The sequence below is a fragment of the Eimeria acervulina genome, genomic scaffold (assembly GCF_000499425.1).
Source record: "Eimeria acervulina Houghton genomic scaffold, Eah_scaff301, whole genome shotgun sequence".
NCBI lineage: Eukaryota > Apicomplexa > Conoidasida > Eucoccidiorida > Eimeriidae > Eimeria > Eimeria acervulina.
In genome coordinates this window covers 1-23,805 of record NW_013547793.1, presented here as the reverse complement: position 1 = coordinate 23,805, position 23,805 = coordinate 1, and the positions used below count along the sequence as shown (strand labels likewise).

General features: G+C 50.5%; 4 protein-coding genes across 4 annotated transcripts; 2 read left to right on the top strand and 2 right to left on the bottom strand.

The window, feature by feature from the left end:
* Positions 1-93: 93 nt before the first annotated feature.
* EAH_00031700 (hypothetical protein, conserved) lies at positions 94-3,199 on the top strand (the record flags this gene model as incomplete). Its single annotated transcript, XM_013392383.1, has 4 exons — positions 94-1,255; positions 1,486-1,820; positions 1,977-2,646; positions 3,003-3,199. 4 exons carry the CDS (start codon positions 94-96, stop codon positions 3,197-3,199), a joined length of 2,364 nt encoding a protein of 787 aa, XP_013247837.1.
* A 640-nt stretch (positions 3,200-3,839) lies between these two features.
* EAH_00031690 (hypothetical protein, conserved) lies at positions 3,840-5,845 on the bottom strand (the record flags this gene model as incomplete). Its single annotated transcript, XM_013392382.1, has 6 exons — positions 3,840-3,941; positions 4,071-4,131; positions 4,378-4,499; positions 4,745-4,908; positions 5,004-5,166; positions 5,693-5,845. 6 exons carry the CDS (start codon positions 5,843-5,845, stop codon positions 3,840-3,842), a joined length of 765 nt encoding a protein of 254 aa, XP_013247836.1.
* A 123-nt stretch (positions 5,846-5,968) lies between these two features.
* Positions 5,969-12,789, top strand: EAH_00031680 (hypothetical protein, conserved; the record flags this gene model as incomplete). Its single annotated transcript, XM_013392381.1, has 11 exons — positions 5,969-5,992; positions 6,728-7,076; positions 7,382-7,938; positions 8,595-8,643; positions 9,163-9,587; positions 9,823-10,240; positions 10,367-10,458; positions 10,668-10,846; positions 11,062-11,302; positions 11,521-12,526; positions 12,686-12,789. The coding sequence occupies 11 exons, from the start codon at positions 5,969-5,971 to the stop codon at positions 12,787-12,789; spliced, it is 3,444 nt and encodes a 1,147-aa protein (XP_013247835.1).
* A 4,446-nt stretch (positions 12,790-17,235) lies between these two features.
* Positions 17,236-20,777, bottom strand: EAH_00031670 (CAM kinase, CDPK family TgPK6, putative; the record flags this gene model as incomplete). Its single annotated transcript, XM_013392380.1, has 6 exons — positions 17,236-17,464; positions 17,642-18,017; positions 18,667-18,967; positions 19,110-19,247; positions 19,530-19,819; positions 20,042-20,777. 6 exons carry the CDS (start codon positions 20,775-20,777, stop codon positions 17,236-17,238), a joined length of 2,070 nt encoding a protein of 689 aa, XP_013247834.1.
* Positions 20,778-23,805: the final 3,028 nt, after the last annotated feature.

Below are 23,805 nucleotides of genomic sequence, written 5' to 3'. Positions count from 1 at the left end.
CAGCAACAACAGCAGCAACAGCAGCAGCAGCAACAGCAGCAGCAGCAACAGCAGCAGCGGCACCAGCAGGGGGGGCCTCTAGCAGCGCTCTCAATGGGATATTTGAAGCCGCTATCTGATCCCTCGTCGCCCTCGAGCTGCAGCAACACTAGCAGCAGCAGCAGCAATATCAGGAGCAGCAGCAACATTTGTAGCAGCGGCAACAACGACAGCAACAACGACAGCAACAACAGCAGTAGTAGCAGTAGCAGCAGCAACAGTAGTAACAGCAGCAGCAGCGCCAGTAATAGCAGTATCAGCAACAACACTAGTAGGAGCAGCAGCAGCAGCAGCAACAGCAGCAGGAGGCCTTTGGAGTGCTGTGCATGCGGTGGTTCTGACTGCTGTTTGCTGCTGCTGTGTGGGGTCCCCGGCAGCGGGAAGTCGTCGCTAGCTGCTCAGCTAGCCAAGCTGAGTTGTCTCCCTTCTCGTCTCCCCAGACAGAGGAGACACTCACTAGCTGCAGCAGCAGCAACAGCAGCAACAGCAGCAACAGCAGCAGCAGCAACAACAGCACCAACCACCACAGAAGACGCACCAGTAGACGCAGCAGCACAAAAGTTAGAAAATGATGCTGCGTGCTGCTGCTGCTGCTGCTGCTGCTCCAGCTGCTGCTGCCTCCAGGGGTCGCTGGGGACCCTGCAGCAGACGCAGCAGCAAGCAGAAGCCAAAGGAGAGAATTTGCTGCACCGAGACGAAATAGACAAAGCCGCTAGGACGCCCGTTGTTGCTTCTGCTGCAGCAGCAGCAGCTGACGCGTCTGCTGCTGCAGACGATCCCAGGGGAGACGATCCCAGAGGAGACGATCCCAAGGGTCTGTGGGGTTTAGATGTCGTTTGGTTGGAGGTTGACGCGCTGGAAAAGGCAGAAGATGCCACCGTAAGCAAAGGCGCCCTGGGATCGTCTCCCCTGGGATCGACTCCCCTGGGATCGTCTCCCCTGGGATCGACTCCCTTGGGATCGTCTCCCCTGGGATCGTCTTCTTTCGATCCATCTCGATGGAAAGCTGCGCGACGTACAGCCCCACTACTCGTGGCAGAGCTGCTGCAGGCGCATGCAGAAAGGCGCAGCAAACTTGCTGCTTCTTGCTGCTGCCGCAATCGCAGCAGCAGCAGCAGCAACAGCAGCAGCAGCTGCAGGAGAATGCTGCTGGTGATCGACGACACCCATCACCTCGCTTCCTTCCGGAAGCCTTTCTTTAACCTGGCGCGAACATGTAAGACCTACTCTAAACCCTAAACCCTAAACCCTAAACTTTCACCTCTAAATCCTAAACCCTAAACCCTCACCTCCAAACCCTGAACCATAGTCGCCCTTATAGCCGCCTCCTGTAGATCAACAGAAATAAAAAAGCAAGGAGTATATGCAAGCCCCTCACCGTATCAAAGGTTTAGGGTTTAGGGTTTAGGGTTTAGGGTTTAGGGTTTAGGGTTTGCTTGCATGCAGGGGGTTGTGGGTTTGTCCAGCTTTGGGTGTATACACCTCTTTCTCGCTGCATCTCTCGGCGGGATAATATAGGAGTCTCTCTTCTTGCTGCTCACGAGGCGTCGATAAAAAGATATAAAAACGTTAGAGACCTTGCTGCTGCATGTACACCGCGCAGCAGCAGCAGCAACAGCAACAGCAACAGCAGCAGCGGGGGCACTAACAGCAACAGCAGCAGCAAGGACAGCAGCAGCAAAAGCAGAAGCAACGAGAGCAGCAGCAGCAGCAGCAACACCTGTGGTGGTTGGCGGTCTTCTCCGCCGCTTTGGATGCTTACAGGGGATACACCCTATAAGGTAAACCCTAAACCCTAAACCCTAAGCCCTAATCCCTAGCAAACGCTAAACCCTATCAATACTTAGCAAACCCTAAACCCTACACCCTACTAAACCCTTGAACGTCTTGCATCTTTCAATTGAACATCTTCACTTCTCTGCTCTTCTTCGTTTTAGGTGCAACTCCTCGTCAAAGCCGCTCACGAAGGCATATTGCCTCTCTGGAGGCCCCCTCCTCCTGTGGGGGCCCCTAGGGGTCCTCTAGGGGCCCCCAGGGGCCCCCAAGGGGCCCCCAGCTGCTCCTTGGGGGCCCCCAGCTGCCCCTTAGAAGCCCCCAGCGGCCCTTCACGGGCCCCGAGCTGCTCCTTAGGGGCCCCCAGCTGCCCTTTAGGGCCCCCCAGCGGCCCTTCAGGGGCCCCCAGCAGCCCATTAGGGGCCTCCGGGGGCCTTTTAGCGGCCTCCAGGGGCCCCTTAGGGGCCCCCAGCTGCCCTCTAGGGGCCCCCAGGGGCCCTTTAGGGGCCCCCAGCTGCCCTCTAGGGGCCCCCAGGGGCCCTTTAGGGGCCCCCAGGGGTCCTTTAGGGGCCCCCAAGGGCCCTGGTGGCTGCTCACCCCTTGTTGAGGGGGCCTGCTGTGAGGACCCCACTAGCTCGCCATCACCTGAATCTGCTGCAGCAGCAGCAGATGCAGCAGCTCCTGCTGCAGCAGATGTAGCAGTAACAGCAGCAGCAGATGCAGCAGCTCCTGCTGCTGCTGCTGCTGCTACATCTGCTGCTGCTGCTGCTGACGTGAGGCTAAGAGAGGTGGTGCACAGGACACTGAAAGGCGTCGCCAGCGGGCTGCCTGCAGGTAGGAGGGCCTCTAAACCCTAAACCCTAAACCCTAAAGCGTTAATTCCAGACAGACAGGGAACCTTCTCAGCACGTGGCTGCATGGGACCGGGGAGTTGCATGGGAGCACTTTCTAAACCCTAAACCCTAAACCCTAAACCCTAGCCAAACCCTAGAATGTTCGTTCTGCAGAGGCGAAGTCTCAGCTAGGGCGTCTGTGGAGTCGGCGGAAGGCTGAAATCCTTAAAGGTGAGCAGCAGCAGCAGCAGCGGCAGCAGCAGCAGCAGCAGCAGCAGCAGCGGCAAGTTGCAGCAACAAGTTCCGTTTAGTTGTCTGTACACGCCGCTGTTCCCCCCCTTTTGTTTTCTGCTGCAGATATTCACAAATGGGAACGCGCAAATGCTGCTTCTGTTGCGCCTACTACAGCAGCAACGACAGCAGCAGCGACTCCAGCAGCAGCAGCAGCAGCAGCAGCAGCCGCAGTAGCAGCAGCAACGGAAGAATTTGAAAGGTACTGCCTCAAGTGTGTAGAGGAGGCGTCTGCTCCCGATCCCGATGGGACCTCAACATAGGGCATGCTAGCTAGCTAGGCGATTGGCTAGCTATCTGGCTAGCTAGCTAGCTGGCTAGCTGTGCGGGTGGACAGGTGTACTGGGAGCTAGGCAACTAGGTAGGTAGATAGCTAGTTACCTAAACAGGTATGCAGATAGTTAGCTGGCTAGCTAGCTCGCTAGCTAGCCAGCGAGGTTGATAGATAGGTAGACGGAAAGCTAGCTAGCTAGCTAGCTAACTGGCCAGCTAGCTAGCGGCACGTCGCTGGCTGCCTCGCCATGCAGGGTAACCGTAACTAGCTGAGTGGCTAGCTGGATGGCTAGCTATAGGGCTAGCTGAGTAGCTACCCGAGTAGCTAGCTGGGTGGGGTCTGTTTGGGTTTGCTCGTCAACTGGCGGTCTTTCCTTGGGGGGAGACGATCCCACACGATCCCAGCACCCCACACATTCGAAAAACCTGTTTTTTTAATTCACTTGAAGCAGCTAGCTAGCTAGCTAACTAACTAACTAGCTAGCTAGCTAACTAGCTAGCTAGCTAGCTGGCAAACCATCCAGCTGCACAACATATGGGCCCGTAAGGCTAAGGCGGCAGCTCTTCGCCCCATATGCCGTCTCCCCTAGCTCGCCTGTGCTGCTGCTGCTGCTGCTGCTGCTGCTGGTGTTAATAGTCTTGGAGACAGTGTGCGTCGAGGTAGTCTCTGTAGTTTGCTGCTCTCCTTTGGGCGTCTCTTTCTAACTGATGGGCCTTCTGTCTCTCTGCTGACTGCAGCAGCAAACAAACGGAGACAGACAAAAGAAACAAAGGAGACAGTAGAGAGATTCAAAGGGTAATAATAGAACAGACACAAATAATGCACTCTTTAGGGTTTAGGGTTTAGGGTTTAGGGTTTACCAAGAGCATGTGCAGCTTCTTCTTCGCGGGACTGCGGTAGTCATTCACGGCAGCCATTTGCCTGAAGCCAAACAGCAGCAGGTAAAGCACCACATTAGGGTTTAGGGTTTAGGGTTTAGGGTTTAGTGGTTGGTGAGCGTCTGCCGACTGCGAGGTGTACGTTCAGTCAGAGTACAAACCCTAAACCCTAAACCCTCAAACCTCCAAGTTTGAGGGTTTATGGTTTAGGGTTTGTTTGCGTGCGTCTTGGGGTATTGAGGGAAGCCCCTTAGGGTTTAGGGTTTAGGGTTTAGGGTATAGGTCGGACTCGTAGTCAAGCTTTTGCAGCCCTATTGTCTCCTCTGTAAAGGAGCAGCACTTTATTTCTTCTTCTGCATGCCGCTCCATCCATCGACGAAAGTAAGACAAAGCGTAAACGTCTCCCTGCACCTGCAGCAGCAGCAGCAGAAGTAGCAGAAGCAGCAGCAGCAGCAGCAGCAGCAGCAATATGCTCCATTCATATTAGGGGCTGCCGCCACCGTCGCAGCAGCAAATGCTGCAGCAGCAACTACGGAAAGCAGCGGCGGCAAAACAATGCAGCAAGCAAACAGCAGCAGCAGCAGCAGCAGCAACAGCAGCAACAGCAGCAGCAACAGCAGCAGCAGCAGCAGCAGCAACAGCAGCAGGAGTCTGACATGTCCGATTGCGAATTTGCTTCTGCATTTTATCCATCCTACGAGGAAGAGGTCGCGAGACACCCGAAGCATCTTGTCTCTAAATACATCTCCATTGTCTGCAGCACACAAGTGCACCGCTGCTGCTGCTGCTGCTGATGCTGCTGCTGATGCTGATGCTGATGCTGACCCAGATATCAGAAGCTACGAGGAGCAGCAGCAACGGCGACAGCAGCAAGAAATAACCTTGCTGCAGCTCTAAGGCAATTAGATGCAGCACCTCCCATAGTTGAAACAGCAGCAAAAAGAAGTGCAGCAGCAGCATCAGCAGCAGCCTCATCAGCCTCAGCAGCAGCAGCTTCAGCAGCAGCTTTAGCAGCCTCAGCATCAGCCTCAGCAGCAGCATCAGCAGCAGCAGCAGCCTCAGCAGCCTCAGCATCAGCCTAAGCAGCCTCAGCAGCAGCAGCAGCAGCAGCAGCAGCAGCATCAGCCTCAGCAGCCTCAGCCTCATCAGCAGCAGCAGCAGCAGCAGCACCAGCAGCAGCAGCAGCAGCAGCACCAGCAGCAGCAGCAGCAGCAGCACCAGCAGCAGCAGCAGCAGCAGCAGCAGGACTAACAGGGGAAGCGGCCTGTGATTTGGAAGCGAAATCGTCCAAACAATTCGTGAAAATTTTTTGCGGTGTATTCGCGACGTAAATTCGACAACTTTTCAGGCGGCGGCTGATATTTTCTAAACCCTGTCACCTGAAAACCACAAACCACAAACCCTAAACCCTAAACCCTAAACCCTAAATACTTCGAATAATAATGCTGCGATGTGGGAGAGGTGACTGTGCAAGCGATGCATTCGAATTCAAGGTTTAGGGTTTAGGGTTTAGTCACGTGTAGGTTTCTGGGTGTAGGTGGTATTTTGTTTGTAGTGTTTTAAGTTTAGGGTTTAGGGTTTAGGGTTTAGGGTTTAGGGTTTACGATGGTGTTGAGAGTATCGAATTGCGGGTTTAACTGTGGGATTCCTTTCTTTAAGGGGGCAACAGCAGGAGGCGGGTCAAGAAGAGAAGGAGGAGGCCGACGCCGAGGGTCTGGCGGGTTTATTGACTCCCCTATTGAATACAGCGAGCGCATCTTGCGGCTCCGAGGCCGCGGAAACCCCTTCGCAAAAGGCGCCATTGTTTAGGGTTTAGGGTTTAGGGTTTAGGGTTTAGAGGGGCGAGGGCGGAGAGGGGAAGGGAGGAGGAAGGGAAGAGAATGCATGGCTGTCCTCTGCTGAAGGTAAAACCAGTTTTACACACTAAACCCTAAAACCTAAACCCTAAACCCTAAACCCTAAACCCTAATCCTTGAGAGGTCGGCCGCACACATAGACAGGATGAAGAGGGAATTCAGGAGAATTGAGATAAACAAAGTGAATTCGATATAATTTTACATTTATATTTGATTATATATATTTTTAATCTCTATTTGCATTTATCTGCATGCAGCCCCAGCTGCATTCGCCTAAGAAAATTTTTCAGGTGTCTACGCAGCTTCTACATTCAGTAGAGCATTTAAAGTAGTCAATCTGCATTATTTATTGTACTTAAACAAAATTTTCGATTTATTGTTTCTTTTCTTGTGCTTTATTTCGAAAAACTTTGCCTCGTCTCTCCTGCAGCCAACAGCAGCGGCACGGCTTGCTGCTGGGGTGTATCGACAGCTCAACCTTCGTTTGCTTCTCTATTTTCTGCATATTTCTTTATTTTTACTTCTTTTTTTGTTTGTTTTTTGCGCCTTTCAATCGGGTGGCTCCTGTCAGGGCCGCCGGACTGCCCTTGGACGCTCACTGCTAGCCCCTGGGTCCCTGGGTTGTATATACACTTCTTCTCTCGTTTCTGTTTGCTTCTAGTCTTTCCTTCTCTTGCTGGGAACAGGAGACTCTTCGAAGCGCTTGTTTGATCGTCTTTATCTCCGTACCGGCAGCGGCAGCCGCCGCTGCTGCTGCTGTTACTGCTGCTGCCGTTGCTGCAGGCGCTGCGGCAGCAGCTGGTGGTGCTGCTGCTAGAAGCTGAGAGCGGTTGCTGCTGCAGGGCAGCAACCGCATTAATTCACGTTGTAGCGCATGCAGGACGAGGCTGCGCTGTAGAGGCGCAGCAGCAGTTCGTCAGCAGCAGCAGCAGCAACCTTAGGCAGCAGCAACCTTATCGGCCTCCTCAGCGGCAAGAAGCACCGCAGTTTCATCAGCATCATCGTCATTATTATCATAATCAGCAGCAGCAACACCAGCAACAACAACAGCAGCAGCAGCAGCAACAGCAGCAGCAGCAACAGCAGCAGCAGCAGCAACAGCAGCAGCAGCAGCAGCAGCAGCAGCAGGAGGGTTAGCGAAGATGTCTTCTTTAGCTGCTTGCCGTGCAGATGGCTATTACTACGGAGCAGATTTTAATCCTTCTGTGCATAAGACATTAAATAATTACAGAGGGAGGCATGCATTAGGCGAGAGAGCTAAAGAAATATCTTTAGGGGTTTTAGTAATACGGTTTGAGCTCCCGTTTAAATGCAGCTGTTTATCTTGTGGTGTTATAATAGACAAAGGCGTGAGGTTTAATGCGAAGAAGAAGAAAGAAGGCTCTTATTTTTCTTCTGCTGTTTATTCTTTTTCATTTGCTTGTCCTCACTGCGCAGCGGAGTGTATAATCATCTCGAACCCTAAAAGCAGCAATTATATATGCAGCAAGGGTTTGAAGCAGCGGGAAACAGCAGCAGATACAGATGACGTTCTTAATAATAATCCTAGGCTGCTGCAGCCAGAAGAGAGAAGACGATTAGAAGCAAACCCTCTTGCTTTAAAAGAGCATCAGCTGCTGCTGCGCCGTCAAAGGGGTTTGCTGCTGCAGCAGCAGGAGGAGCAGCAACTTGCTGCTGAGGAGACACCTCAACAACGTAAGCTTCATGAAGCTGTCAGCAGCGCAAGAGCTGCTACTGCTGCGCTGCTGCAGCAACAGCAGCAGCAGGCAGATGATTATGCAGCAAACCGGCGCATGCGGGAGCAGCTTCACCAGCGCAAGCGCGCAGCAGCAGCAGCAGCGGCAGCAGCAGCATCCCCCGTCGCTGCTGCAGCAGCAGCAGCAGCTGCTGCTGCTGCTACAGGAGACACATTACAGGAAACAGAAGAGCTGCAAGGAGTTCAATTTAAAAGGAAGAAAACAAGAATAGACAAACTAACATTAAAAGTCGCAGAGGTGCATGCGCCTATCTTCCGCAGCAGCAGCAGCCGCAGCAGCAGCAGCAGCAGCAAAGCCTTCTCTTCTATTTGCAAATCTGATGCTGTTGCTCTTCGTCTCACTCAGGCGCTGCATGCAGCAGCAGCCTTAAAACACAAACAACGAAGCAAACACAAACACAGCAGCAGCAGCAGCAAACACAAACAGATGTCCTTCTAAGCCGCTGCAGTGGAGCCGCTGTGCAGCAGCGCCCCACAGCAGCAGCAGCAGGAGCAGCAGCAACAGCAGCACATCGACGCTACGCTCCTTGCATGCGTACATTCAAATTTTTTCTGTTACTAAGGCATTTGTGCCACCGAACCAGACCTTTATGGTTTAGGGTTTAAGGTTTAGGGTTTAAGGTCTAGGGTTTAGGGTTTAGGGTTTAGGGTTTACGGTCTAGCAGTTATTCGCTTTCTTTAGGGGGTCGCCTAGGGTTTAGGATTTAGGGTTTACGGTTTTAGGGTTTAAGGTTTAACGTTTAGGGTTCAGTGCTTAGGGTTTGAGGTCAAGGATTTAGGGTTTTAGGGCCTGGGGTTTAGTGTTTAGGGTTTGTTTTAGGGTTTAGGATTGAGAGGTTAGATTCTAATGTCTAAGGTCTAGGGTTTAGGGTTTAGGGTTTTGCTTACGGCCAGGTCGGCTGCGGGATTCTCGATTGGCTGAGGGCAGCGCATGCAGTTGTTTGTTTGTTCGTTTGTTTATTTGTTTTATTTATTTTATTTTATTTTATTTATTTTCTGTTTGTTAATTAATTTCTTTTTTCTTTATGATAGAAGCACAGCAACCTTCCTTAGCCCCCCAGGGCACGAAGGTCTTGCAGTGCCGCCTGCAAGCACTGCAGCAGCAGCAGCAGCTGCTGCTGCAGGGGCCCCTCAGCAGCAAGCTCAAGGTCTTTGAAGCAGCAGAGGAAGCTAAGTCGTGCAGCAGCGCGGCGGGGGAAGCTCTGGTTGCCCTTGAGTGCTGCAGCAGCCAGCAGAACCTCTATCTGCTGCTGAGGGCCCTCGTCAAAGTAGGGTTTAGGGTTTAGGGTTTAGAAATTCTTCTTAGGGCTTACGTCTTTTAGGGTTTGGGCGCTCTTAGGGTTTAGGGTTTAGGGTTTAGGTTTCAGGGTAGGGGGCTGCCGACCCGTGGCTCAGTCTGTGTTGCTGTCGATACACTCGAAGCCCTAGGGTTTATGGTTTAGGGTTTAGGGTTTGGGGTTAGGCTGCTGGGTGTTGCTGCTGCAGCAAACCTGCAGCAACGCGGCATGGAGAGAATATTTCGCCAACGATAAGGACGCGCAGCAGCGGCTGCTGCAGCTGCTGCTGCACCTGCTGCACCGCTTGGGTGTTGCTGCTGCTGCTACTGCATGCACAGACGAAGGCGGCGTCTCTTCTCTGGACTGCAGCAGCAGCAGCAACAACAACAACACCAACACCAACAACGCCACCAGCGGCAGCAGGGCCAGCATCAAAAGCAGCAGCAGCAGCAGCAGCAGCAGCAGCAGCAGCAGCAGCGTTGCACTGGTTGAAGCAGCAGCTATATTGAGCGTCTTTGTGCGTCTGCTGCGGAACATCTGTCTGTCTCCTCTTTTTTTGAAGACCCTCATTGAGGGCGGCTATTTACAACAACTCCTCTCAGAGGCCCACGTAAACCCTAAACCCTAAACCCTAAACCCTAACTAAACCCTCAACTCTCACACACCATTCACACGCCAATACAAACAGAAGACCGAAACTTCAGGGCTCACGAAGTAGGGTTTAGGGTTTAGGGTTTATGGACTAGCGCGTACCGTTTAGGTTTTAGGGTTTAGGGTTTAGGGGGTAGGGATTAAGGCGTAAGGTTTAGGGTTTAGGGTTTAGGAGTTTGCGGTGGGCTTCGTAGGTTGTGGAGGTCTGCAGCATCGCCTCTCATCTGCTAGACAGACCTGCAGCAGCAACAGCAATAGACGCAGCAGCAGCAGCAGCAGAATCAGCAGCAGCAACAGCAACAGATGCCCCAGCAGCGACAACAGCCGCAGTATCGGCAGCAGCACCAGATGCAGCAGCAGCAGCAGCAGCAGCAGGATATGCTTCCTGGTTTGATCTGCCGTTCCTTTGTGCGGAGGCGCTGCTGCTGCCCAAAGGGCTGCTGCAGCTGCTTGGGAACGCTGCTGCAGCAGCACAATCTCCTGCTGCTGCTGTCAGCTCCGGTGCTACACAGCAGCAGCAGCAACAGCAGCAACAGCAGCAACAGCAGCAGCAGCAGCAGATATGGAATGCTGTTGGGAGGTTGAGGCTTTTGGAGCTGACCTTGTGCTCTGGTAAGTAAATGCGCTTCTGCTGCTCCTGCAGCGACTTTTGCTGGTGCTGCTGCTGCTACTGCTGCTGCTGCTGCTGCTGCTAGCGGCTGTGTATGTAGTGGTGGGGTTGCTGTGTGTTTGCTGCAGCATCGTGTGAGCCCTCCTTTGCCTTTCTGTATATTCTCTTTTGCTGCAACAACCAGACACCGAAGATATCCACGGAAGAACCCTTTCTAGAGGTCTGCTTGCTGCTGATGCTGCTGCTGCTGTTCTTGCTGCTGCTGCTGCTGATGTAGGGTGCTGGTGCCCCATTTGCTGCTGCTGCTGCTGCTATATGTATCTTTCGGAAGCAGCTGCGGAGTCGTCTTTTGTGTGTTCAGTGTGCGTATGTCTTCTGCTTCTGTTTCTGCTGCTGCTGCTGCTGTTTCTGCTGCTGCTGCTGCTGCAGCTGTTGGCGGCGTTGTTTTCTATGGCTTTGCAAGAGGCTCTAGAAGAGAGCCCTGAAGACAAAGGCGAGCAGCGGAGCATCAAAGGAGACAGCGGAGAATGGGTGTCTCTTCTTTGCTGCGGCCTCATCAGCAGCAGCAATGCAGCCCCCTTTGCTAAACTGCTTCACTTTGCATTGCAGTGCGTGCTGAAGGGGAAGATAACAAACCCTAGGGTTTAGGGTTTAGGGTTTCGGGGTTTTGGTTTAGAGTTTAGGAATTACGGTTTAGGGTCTTCGGTTTAGGGTCGAGAGTTTAGGGTCAAGAGTTTAGGGTTTAGGGTTTAGGGCTTAGAGTGTAGTGTTTAGGGTTTAGGGTTTAGGGTTTAGGGTTTGTGGATTGTGTGTGTTGGCGCAGTACAATGACCGTGGATGTGTTTGAGTTGCTGTCTCTAGCGCTGCTAAACCCTTACCAACAGAAGCAGCAAAAAGAGAGAGCAGCAGGTGTCTCTCACCGCTTCTCCTTCCTGCTGCAGCAGCTGCAGCAGAAGCTGGCAGCAGCAGCAAAGGGGCCCCTAGCCCTTTACCTCCTCCGCATATCCACGGCCCTACTGAAAGATGACAGCAAAAACCCGAAGGCTCCAAGATCGCTTTACAAGGTACACAAACCCTAAACCCTAAACCCTAAACCCTAAACCCTAAACCCTGAAGCCTAAATACCAAAATGCATTTGGACGCCAGGTGGATCGGCTGTGCAGAAAAGAAGCTTTTAGGGTTTAGGGTTTACGGTTTTGGGGTTAGAGTTTGGGGGTAGAGCTTAAGGCTTGGGGTTTTCAGGTCTAGGGTTTAGGGTTTAGGGTTTCGTGTTGGGTTTCAGGCAGTCGGCACCTCATCCCCCATCTTAGAGTTCATTCAAAGGCAGCTGGAGGCCGCGATAAGCGGCATCAGGCAGCTGCACGAGGCCCAGCGAGTCTACTTTGCCGCAGCAGCAGCAGCAGCAGGACCAGAAGCACCAGCAACAGCAGCAGGAGCAGCAGCAGCAGCAGCAACAGCAGCTGACGAGGATGGATTTTTTCGGTATGTGTGCGCTATTTCACAGCAAAACAAAGAAAGAGAGGCTGCGATTCCGGGGCCGCAGCAGCAACAGCAGCAGCAGCAGCAGCTGCTGCTGCTGCAGCAGGGAGAGCAGCAACAGCAACAATTTGACCTTCTTTACTTCTCGCTAGGCGACTCTTCATCGCTTTCTTCTATGCAGGATTTGAAAGAGGAAGCACTCCGCATGCCGCCCCCCGGCATCAGCAGCAGCAATAGGGACAGCAACAGCAGCAGCAGCAGCAGCAGCAGCAGCAGCAGCAGCATCTGCAGCTGGAACCGCAGCAGTCGTCAGGTTGCGGGTTCAGCTGAAGGAATCCCTAAGTTTATGGTAGTCAGTGAGACGCTGCAGCACATCTTTACCTTTTTCTCTTTTGTTGCAGAGGCCGTGCAGATTTTCAGTGCCAGCCACCCAGCAGCAGCAGCAACAACAACAACAACAGCAACAGCAACAGCAGCAGGAACGGAAGAAGAGAGGAAAGCAGACGCCGAATTCAGAGAGCAGCAAAAGCTTCTGGCTCTGACGCTGCTGCAGCTGCTGCGGCTTTATCAGCAGCAGATGGTGCTCGCTCTGTTGGCAGCAAAACAAAGAGAAGGACCAAGTATAGACTTGCAGCAGCTGCAGCAGCAGCAGCAGCAGCTTCCCGAGGGAGCACCCCAGCCCCAGCCAGGAGACGAGCAGGTGTGGCAGTTGGTGCGTTGGAGTGTATGCACACCTCCTTTGCTGCGTTCCCTGGCTAATCTTTGTGCTGCATCTGAGGCAACAAAGCAGGCAGTCATTGAGGCGGACGGTGAGTCCTCTTTTGCTGGTGCTGCTGCTGCTGTTGCTGCTGCTGGTGCTGCTGTTGCTGCTGCTGGTGCTGCTGGAATTATTCCGCCGCTTGCGTTGCTGTGATGCAGCAGCTGCTGCTGCATGCAGTAGCGTTTGTCTTTTGTTTTGTTTGCTGCAGCCGTGCCGCTGCTTCTTACCTTCAAAGGCTTTGATAGTACTTCTCCTTTCGCTCGCGAAGCAGCAACATTTGTGCGTTGGTTTTACCTGTCAGAAGCTGGATAGGGTTTAGGGTTTAGGGTTTAGGGTTTGGCAAGTTCCAGAGATGGGTTTAGGGTTTGAAAGCATTTAAAATTCGGGTTTCGATGCGTCGAGGGTTGAGGGTGTAGGGCTTGACCACAGCGCGTTTCAGTGTGGGGGCTGAGCTTCCGGTTAGCTGCCTGTGCTGCTGCTGCCGCTGTTGCTGTTGCTGTTGCTGCTGCTGTTGTTGTGGGCCTTCTCAGGCTTTGAAGGTTCTGACAACGCGGAGTCATTCAGCCCAGCGTTTTGAGTAAAGCGAGAAGCTGGATATCTTTGTTTGTTTTTCTGTAATTTCTTTCTCTTCTGTTCCCTCTATTCTGTTGTATTTGTTTTGCTTAGTCGGTTTGCATGCATGCCTAGTTGACTTACGCCGTCTGCATGCATGCATGCATGCATGCATGCACGCTTGCTTCGTCTGCTTGCATGCATGCAAAAGCTGTGCACAAACAGAGATGAACATCAAAGCGCAGTCAGCTGCGCTGCAGCATCTCTGCAACATTTTTGCGGTGTACGTACACCCCAATATGCCATGAGAGAATGGCTTTTATATCTGAATTTCGCTTTTTTTGCTTTTGCCTGACTGAAGAGACGCAAGTCAACGCACGCAGAAAACAAGGAAAGACGAAGCACAGAGAGACAAAAGAATTAGCGGGACAGCGAAGGCGTAGACAGCTTGGACCTGCCGCTGCTGCTGCTGCTGGAAGAGCAAGAGCAGCAGCAGCAGCAGCAACAGCAGCGGCAGCAGCAGGGATACACGCGAGGCGAAGATGACGCAAGCACTTCCGAGTCGAAGTACTGCGTTTAGCCGGCGTCTTTATCTGCTTTGTATTATTATTATTTAAATTCGCAGTAGTGAAACTGAAAAATACAATATAGGCATTCGTTGATTTCCAACCAAAACGTTCTCTGAAGTTATAAGAACTTAGTAATGATTTGATTGCGATGTCTTTCCGATGCAAATTGACAGGGAATAAAGCACGAAAATAATAAACACACTGAAGGATTCATCCCTTGCGCTGTACACCTAAAAATGAAGGAACGAAAAGCCAACAGACAGACGTCACCGTTGCTTCTCGGCCTCTCCACTGCAACGCAGCCTCTTCCTTCTCTGCCCTCGCTTTTGCTGCTGTTGCTGCTGCTGTTGGTGCCGCCCTTGGAGCTACTGGAGCTGCAGCAGCTGTTACTTGCTCATCAGAAGAGACACACCGAGCTCTGCCTTGTTTTTAAGTACGTCACCAATTAGCCCCTATGGCTGCCTACGCCTGAAGTAGAAGTCGAAGTTCTCTTCTTCTCTTTTTGATGCCTCCAACACTGAAATCAAATGCGTGCAAAATATTACGGGGAGATTTGGTTGCTACGGCTTACGGCTGAAATGCTTGCAAACCCAAAGTCTTCACACTTTCAAGAGAACAACTCAGAGCAAGTAGGCAGCGAAACGCCCAGCCAATTGTGTACAAAAGTATAAATAAGTATAAATAAATGTTGTTTGTGCTTGCGGCTGAAGTTACGAATGTATTGTTTATATTGTATTGATATTTCTCTGCAAAAAGCCGCCTTTTGAGCAGCGAAAACTATAAGATCGGCACTGATTTCCATTTCGTGCAAGAAATTGCAACTTCGGTTTTTCAGGTGTATGCGCAGCTTTGAAGAAAGACGAATCTGCAATGAAATTCACTGAAAGACTAGCGCATTTTTCTGAGAATACCAGGTGTATTTGCAATAACAAACGCATTTATACATTCTCTTTAGAAGGTGTTCTTAAGAATCTTCTAAGGGGCTTTCATTTTTTTGGTGTTTCCACCTCTCACAACGACCACCATCAGCTGCCAATCGTTCTGTTTGCTCCATTTCTCTTGCATTATTGCTTGTGGTGCCTCTGAAGACTTGTAAAACGGAGGAGAAGGAAATATGAAGAGTCGGGTTTAATAATAAACTCTCGAGTGCGAGTGCAAAATGAAGACATCGGTTTTTCTTCTGTATCCGTTTCTACTTCTTGTGGTTTCCAGACCATCCCGTTCCGATGCCACTCGTCTTCTCATGCATTCGGAAGCAAGAAACAGGTACTTCTTTTAATATATACGGCTAAGAGAAGGGGCTTCAGACGTTTGTAAAACCGCTTAACTCGCCCGTTGCTTCCTCCTCCATCTCAGTGCACAGATAGACCCTTCTATTCAACAGCTGCAAGCTATGGTGGCCGATCAGCAGAGTAAAGTTGGCGCTTTACAGAAGGAGCTTTCGGGTATTTTGAATGATGTGGCTGCCGGGAAGCAGGCGTTTCAGCAGTGTGAGTTGCACAGAGCATACACCCCAGCCTTTTAGACCTTTCTTTTTTTTCTATCATGCTGCTGTATCTTTTCAATCCATGCAAAAACAAACAACAGCCCGTGCGAATGCGGCCCCTGGTGCGACAGTGGAGATTCAATTTCCGGGGCCTCCGCCATCACCAGGTCGGTTGTTTTCTTTTTCCTCCTTCTGTTTCTGCTGTGTTGTTCACCATCTGATGCATCATTAAATGCATTTAATGATCTCAATGCAGGAAAGGAAGGAGCAGCGGCACCAGTAGGCGCTGCAGCTCCCCCCGGTAGTTTGTTAGAAGGCTTCGAGGCACCAGAAATGCGTAAGAAGGAATTTGATTGAAATCTACGCTGTTGAACTGCGTCTAAAGAAATAATTTCTCCCCAGTGCCGATCCCTGTCATGGTGGTGAAGCCCGATTCCGTTGCTGGTGGGTCTCATTATTAGACTCTTATTTAATTAAATATTATTCTATTTATTTGAGATTTCCATTTAAATGCACGCGCTCATCTATTTGCCTGTACTGTGCAGATGTCGAGGAGGCCATGACTCAAGTAATGGTACGGGAAATAGCGAGAAGATGCTTCCGTCTTTGCATTTATTTTAATCTGTTTGATGTAATGCATTTAAATAAATAATTGCTCTCGTTCAGGAAGAACAAGCCGCAATGAATGGAGCAGAAACCGCAAAAAATACGGAGCCCATCGAAATGAAAGTTGAATCTCCTGAAGAACAACTGGAGGTGATGCTTCGAGATATATTGTCGAGTGTATATACATCTTTATTATTCATTTTCCACTCATTAAATCAAATTAAACAGGAGGCCATTTCAAAAATAGACAAACTCGAGGCTGAGAAGACGCACTATAAATACGACATGCACTCTGTGCAGAACTCCTTCAGTCAATAGACAAGGAAAGAAATATCCCAACAATACTGCTTCCTCTTTACTTTATTTTCTTTCTACTTGCATAAAACAAATATCAAAAATAAAACAAAAGGACGAGGGCCTCGACTAGCGCCCCAACCACTCAAAAATAAATAGGGACGGTGGGAATAAGTGATGAAATTTCCTTTATCTGTTCTAAGCGCTTATTTAACAAACTAGGCAAAAACCCTCTAACCAAACATTGCACTTGAGTTTCACTGAGATCTACTCTTTGTATACATTTGCAGCTGCTACACAGCCACAGAGACGCGCGCGAGTATGACTGTTGATACGCCTCTTTTCAGCTGGCTATTAAACTTTCTTTCTTTCTCCCCCGAGCACTGAAGCAGTAAGCCACCTGTAGAAGATCATTTGTTGAGTTGCAGCAGCAACAACAAGAAAAGATCTGCTTGGTTGTCACTGAAGAGGAACTCACTTGAGGAAAATTTAGGCGGTGCTGACGCGCAAAGACCCCAGGGATGTGGGGCGCCATCAGCAACAAACTACTCATTGCTGCAATGCAGGCATATGTAGATATATGCACAAATATATATATATATATATAGGTATACGTGCACGTACACATCTCAAATACTGCAATGATATACATGTATGCAACTGTATATGAACCGCAGGGAGTAATTAATCGATGAATTTGCATAAATTAATTCATCGCTCCCCGCATTTTACTTGCAAGCGGAAAAGAACGAAAAATTTGCCCGTAGTCACAAGCCATCGGGCGGCGGCCTCTGTCTCAGGACCTCCTTGGGTGGACAGAGTAAAATAGGAAGAGAAGAAAGTTGCATTAGCTCTAAAGAGAAACTCAACACATATTTTGCAACTGTGGAGTGCATGCAAACACAAGAAGACTCCTCTTGCGGGCCTTCTGTCTGCATTCGATGCCACTTCAGGTGTACGTACAGTCAGTCGCTCTCGCCCCACAAGTTGCTGCTCTATGTTTCCTTGCGCTGCGTCAGATTTGTTCCTTTGCTGCTCCTGTTGCTGCTGCTGCTGCAGCCTAAAAGGGGTGCACCAATGACTTGAGGAGCGTAGCAGAGGGCCTCCCCTGCTTTCGCACCTTGTACTCGTTCGGGTTTCCCTTGATCTTCAGGAGCCCCTGTTGGTATGCATTAATTGCAATCAAAAGGCTCACCATAATATTTATAATTCTCCCAATCATAGTAAAAATAATGGTGTTAATCTTCATAATCAGTTCATGCACGCCATATCGGATACGTTGGTCCTGCTGCAAGTCTTCCTCATCATAGAAACGGTGTGCTCCGTCACCAGCGCCAGCGAAGGCACTTTGCGCATTAAGCCGCAAAACTCTTCAAAGTTTATTTTGCCGTCGCCGTCTGCATCCGCTTCGTGCAGCTCCGCTGCAGCGTCGGTCTCTAAGTCGCCCGCCATATGAAACACTTGCCTTAGCTCCTCCGCGCTGAGAGGCGAACAAAAAAAAACAAAAATGCATTATTCAGAAGCACAAGATAGGCACGAAGCAACAGAAGAACAAGGAAGGCCCTCACCAACAAAGCATGCAGAAACACACACGCACGCTGGGGTCTACCTGCGGTGTACATACACCCAAAAAAAAAACAGGGAGAAAGAGACGCACCTCACGTGTCCGTCTCCGTTGATATCCAGTACACGGAAGGCTGCTCTGCACGCTTCCTCTCGGATATAATGAGACTGGTGGAGGCAAGCAGCAATAAATTCGGTGTAGTCAATACAGCCCGTGCCGGCTGTGTCTACCTCTTTGAGGACCTCTTCTAACACCATATCAGAGGGGAGGCGTACGCCGCTTCTTGCGATTCCTTCTCGCACCTCGTCTATAGACAACACCCCATCTCCCCGAGTGTCTAACTGCGTAAACACCGCCTTTAAACTCTCTATTTCTGAGTCATCTAAATGCTGTGCTATCACCGTCAGCGCCAGCTTTTTCAGCCGACTCAAACTCTGAAAACGACGAAATTTACTCAGAATGTCAATCCCTATCACAAGCAAACAAACAAAACGCATTTACTGTATGGGTACTTATATCTGCGTATACCTATGCATGCATATGCGTATATATGCAATATTACATAATAATAATATACACACATACTTAAACGCAGATATATATGTACAAATGGGCATATGCATATGCGCGTACATTAACATGCATGTATATATATATATATATATATATATGTACAAACGTGAACACCGGCAAGAGTGCAAGCACGCAGTAAGCACACGTGGTGTACAGATCAGCAACTGAGCAGAACCATAAACCCTAAACCCATGAAGACCCAGTGATGATGATGGAGACACAGCGAACAAAGCGGCACTGAAGGCGTTATAGAGGCCCTCAGGCCTCCCCCTCTCAAGCATCCTGCTGCATCAATCGATATAATTAAAGTGTTGCAGTGTCCTCTGAACAGGCTACACCTGCTCCTCGCGTTGCCCGCTACGGCAACTGCATTTCCTTGCGCAACGCCCAGCTGCAGCAGCAGCAGTAGCAGCAAACGCTGCAACACTAGCATAGCAGCTGCAGCAGCACCTGCTGCAGCAGCAGCTGTACCAGCAAAAGCATCTGCTGGAGCAGCAACTGCACCAGCCCAGCAGCAGCAGCAGCAAGAGTAGCGGATTTCTTACCTAGGGGTTCGTTGGCTACGCTGTCTGGCATGTGCATAGTGAACCATTGATGCCGAATTGCTTGTTCTGCGCTAATGCGAGTGCGGGGGTGTCTATCCAGCAGACGGGAGATGAGATCCTTTGCTTGCAGTGAGACCTTCCCCCACTCCGCCTCAGGGAAAGTGTAGTGCCCTGTGCGAACTTTATTCATTATCCCTCGGTCTGATGGAGCATTAAAAGGAGGATACCCGCATAATAATATGTACAGCATCACTCCGGCAGACCACACGTCACACTCTGGCCCGTAACGACCCTCCAACACCTGCAATCAGGTGTGCATACACCCCAACAGATACACACGCAATACAAGACACACTCTGCATGCATGCATGCATGCAGAGCATTCAAAGCAGCGCATTTTAGCCTGCATGCATGCATACAGGCTGAAACCAACACAACCGCACTGATATGAAGACTAAGACAACAGAAGAAGTAAAGGAAGGCAGAAGCAACAACTGGAGCAGCATCTCAACCTCTGGCGAGACGGCAGCAGCGAAGAGAAGCAGCAGCATCAGCATCAGCAGCAATAAGTGCAAGTAAACCTGAGGCGATACAGCAGGAGGAAGGAAAGGAAACGCCAACAACAGTATCAGCAGCAGCAACAGCAGCAACAGAAGGCAGTGCAGATCAACCTGAGGGGAGACGTAGTAGGGGGTGCCTGCTCGGGTGCGCATGGGCTGTCCAGGCTTGAACCTCGCCGCTAAACCGAAGTCGATGAGTTTCATTGGGGAGTTCGGTTGGTCTGTAAGGAAGAGGAAGTTTTCTGGCTTTAAGTCTCTGTGTGCTACTCGGTGCATATGACAGTAAGCGACGGCTGCAAGTACTTGCTTCATGATGCTGCATGCGGTGCGCTCTGTCAGTACACCCGAGTCAATAAGGCGATCAAACAACTCCCCACCGCTGCAGTATTCCATCACTAAATAGAAATCTGAAACATCCTCAAATGTTTCATATAGCCGTACGATGTTGGGGTGATCTAGGGACTTCATTATATCTATTTCTTGTCGAAAGCGATCAACATCTTCTATGTAACACTTGGGTATTTTCTTTGCTGCTCGCCGCGCCTTCGTCTGCTTATCCACCACCAACTTCACCTCCCCCCAAGTCCCTCGTCCTGTCCACGTACACTCCAAACAGACAATAGCCAATTCATACACTCCTGCATCAATAGAGTCCCTCAGCGAGCATTCACAAAGCAAGCAACAAGTGGAGTAGAAACAACCACCAGCAGCAACTGACAAACGCCTGCTAACAGCAGGCAGCAGCAGACAGCAGCGTGCTGCCACTGGGGTGTCTGTGCAGTTACGTACACCCCAGCAGCACTCCACTCCCTTACCAATGGTCTTGTCCATTATGTAATAGTCTGAAATCGGCCCCGAGTTCGCCAGAATAAACGCTGAACGCTTTAAGGGGACTCTCACAACTCCTCCCCCCGCCTCATCTGCAGGTTCTGTCGGTCCTGCTGCTGCCGCAATGTGTGCAGCAACAGCAGACACCGCTTCGGAATAGGGCAGGGGGCCCCCACTCCCGCCTTTGTGAGCTTCCGCCTCTCGAGGGTTACCCAGGCTAACACCATCACCAGTAGCAGCTGCTGTTGCTGATGCGGCGCAAGGAGAAGGGTCGACGGCAGCATTAGCAGCAGCAGGCTCAAACTTTGCATTCGCCGCCTGAGGGTGAACTGCTGCACCAAACAATGCGCGCGTATCGTCAGGGAACTTGGGGTCGGCTGGCCTGAGGGGGAAACAAGTGATGGAGGAGGTAGCGAGGCTATTCCATACATTTTCTATGTTTGAAAAGGCATTTGCTCGGAGGTCTGCAGTTCTGTTTACAGCGAAGCCTTCCCACTCAATGGCGCCGTTGGAACGACGAATTACGAACTTGTACTCCACCGTCAGCGGCCCCTCGAACTTTATTTCTGCTGAACGCCAAAGAGGAAAAGAAAGAGCATCTGTAGAAAGGGCCACCCCTAACTCAGGCACCCAACGCCCAAGCTTCTCGTGGCTGCCGACTACCAGCAACAAATCGCCTGGACAAGTCACCGGACAGCGGCATTCCCAGAGAACCTGCAACATCGGGACCAGAACCTCCAGAAACTAACGAAAGAATTGACGCATAACACCGAAGAAACAAAAGAAACAGACGAAAACAAAGTACAAGTAGAAGCACTCAACCTCGGTGTTAGAAGAGAAACGTTAGTTAACGGAGAAAAGAAAAACAAAATCAAGCCTGCCTGAAATTCAATTCGCAAACAGTTTTGTCAAAAATACAACAACGAAGGCGGCAAGTTCTTCTTTTTCAGCCATAAAACCGAAAAGCGTTTTGGTGTAAATACACCTCAAGTTGTTCACAGGCGCGCCGCAAGCACTAGCTCGGTGTCCGGAGGAAAGCGCACGAGAGCGAAGCTCAAAAACCTTCAATTATTCTTTATTTCGGGAGAACTTTACAGGAAATGCTTTTTTTAACACATTCAACAATTATTCACAGCATGCGCACTCCGTCAACCTGCATAGAGCCCCAGGTCCACCAGCAAACAGCCCCCGCTCACCTGAAAGACTAATTATGCTGATCTTCTTTGCTCTTTCCTTCTACACACATTTGGGGCGTATCTGCTAAATTCACCAAATCACCTATTAACTTTTGCACACTTGGATCAGCTGGCTTCATTTTAGCGCCTTGGAAATTCAATTTTCGTTGTGCAGGGCCGCAGTGGGAAGATCGTAAAACGACGTGGACTGTGTGCAGCAAGGCCTGTCAGTTGCTGCGGTATGCCCTTCAGCTTAAGAGCAAGGTGACTTCTGAGGGCTACGTGCCTGCACCACAGCTCTCAACTGCAGTCTTTGTCAATGCACCAACAAGGGCCGTGGCGATGCTTGCACGCGGGGCTGCCGTGCAGGAGCAGTTGCAACAAGGAGCAGCGCAACTCGGTCAGGAAGCCTTATCTTCTTTACCGGCAACAGCCCTTGTAGCGCTACGCAAAGGATGCCTGGAGACTAGAGAAGAAGTCAGCTTGTTTCAGTTAGTGCTGCTCTTTATTTATACTTGCCGACCCTTCGCAACTCGTGACGGTCAAACGTGGACGGCTCTCTTTACAATTTGAAGCGCCGCAGGGTTTAGACGGTAGGAGGTAGCTGCAAGTATCATCGCCACAGCGAGCCTGGCCGGTGAGTGGCATTGCTCGTGATGGCGCAATGCAAGCGAAAAAGGAGCCCAAAATATGTAGTTACTCTCTAGGTCTGTTCCGGTTCAAACGGCCAGTTTCCTTTCCCCTGGTGGAGCCATGCAGATTGGTCAGGGTCTGCCTTCCGGTAGGCAGGCTGCCAAATAATTGCTATATGCTTGCTTAGCCTACAATAAGCATTCTGCGCGCATGTATAATGTACCAGTTTCAGACAGAGCCTGCTACACAATCCGTAACCACCTTGGCCGGAGAGTGGGAAGTAAGGGGAGAAAGGGTGGTGCTCGCTGAGATGACGGAGCATTTTTGCGTTAGAGTGGCAGGAAGCACCGCTTCTACCGCACTGGCTGAGAGGGAAGAAAAATGCTTTGGGTATGACCCGCATATAGGTCTTATGCATATTGAGACTGAATGTTAGACAAGCCCAGCAACAAAAGACAACAAGGGAGCACAGATGGCAGGGGGCAAATCGGCACTCAGGTAGGGCATTCTGCTGTTAACCGGAAAGTCTCAAGCACAAATTCTGGCTTGAATTAATAAGAATAAACAAAATACTTAAAATAGTTGAGAATCGTCGGAACTCGGCGAGTTAGCGGCTGCCGTTAATTAAAAAGGTAATACGCCGTAAAATTTTACGCCATAGGTTTAATGTCTTGTTATCTAAAAGTGTAGACGTAGCGGCCAAATTAACCGAGAGGCGCACCTGCTTTGCTTAAACTAAACAAGATTAAATAATTAGGGTTTGCGCTCCCGTGAACAAACCGAACAAGGTCACATCTTTGGGGGGTTGCACGAGCGTGAAAATAGCGATGGAACTGGAGATACAAAAGTTGAAGCAGGGCAAGCAGAGGAATCCAAAAAGCAATTTTCTCGCTCGTACCGTGCGACGCAGCCGCGTGGCCAAAAGAGGTGACAGTTGCACATGCAGATCCGCCTCGACTGATTTCCGTACCTGTCCGTTTCTATTAATCGTCGGCTCAGCTCTGGCTGACAGAGGATGCAAAGCGAATCGGATATCTCGAACTACGGGAAGGCGATACAGCCCACCGGCCCATTCCCTGCCACAGTCTCTGCGATTATGTATCGCTGATGGTAGGCATGAGACGACGACCGGCAAAATCATAGTGCGTGATTTGCGTAGTCACTTCACATATAAATGAATCAACGTAGCACTGTTCAATATTTCAAAAATATTGACATATTGAACAGTGGTAAGGTGACGTACAGAAATATACACTTTAGATTAGCTCACCAGGGAATAGTCTTAGGCATCTCGTGAAAGAAAAAGTAATGAGCGAGCTTTACTGCTTCCGCAAGACACTACTGAGGTATACGGCTGGCAATCGATTGCAGGAAATCGATATGAGAATGCACCCCCTAGCATCCCCAACAGCATTTGCATCCTTTACTGTAAGAAGAAGAACTGGAATCCAGGTTCCACGAAGAGAGGAATGAGGCGGCAACAACGCAGTGCAGCGACTTCGCTACGATAGGGCTGCGTGCGCTTCGCGCTGGATACGGTTGGTGGAGGAATAAGCGGAACGTGCAAAAAATGTGTGCACGGGAGCTGTGTAAATTAAAAAGAAAAGAGGCCGTCATCACCCAAAGGGATTCCCGCGGAGTCCCCCACCGCAGTACTAACCGGGCCTTGCGCCGCTTAACTTCGGAGTTCAGATGGGATCCGGTGCATTCGACGCAGTATGAACGACGGCAAACCAAACACTCTTCAAAATACACACAACCATTACCATCTTCTCCACATATGCTACAAACCAAAACAACTCAGATCCAACCAACAAACCCATATTTTTCGTGTTTCCACATCTGCGACAGGGCTGCGTGCCCTTCGCGCTGGATACGGGCGACGCTAAACACTCCATTCCTATGCCTCACATGCGGATTTGCTCATGTCAAATCCCTGCATG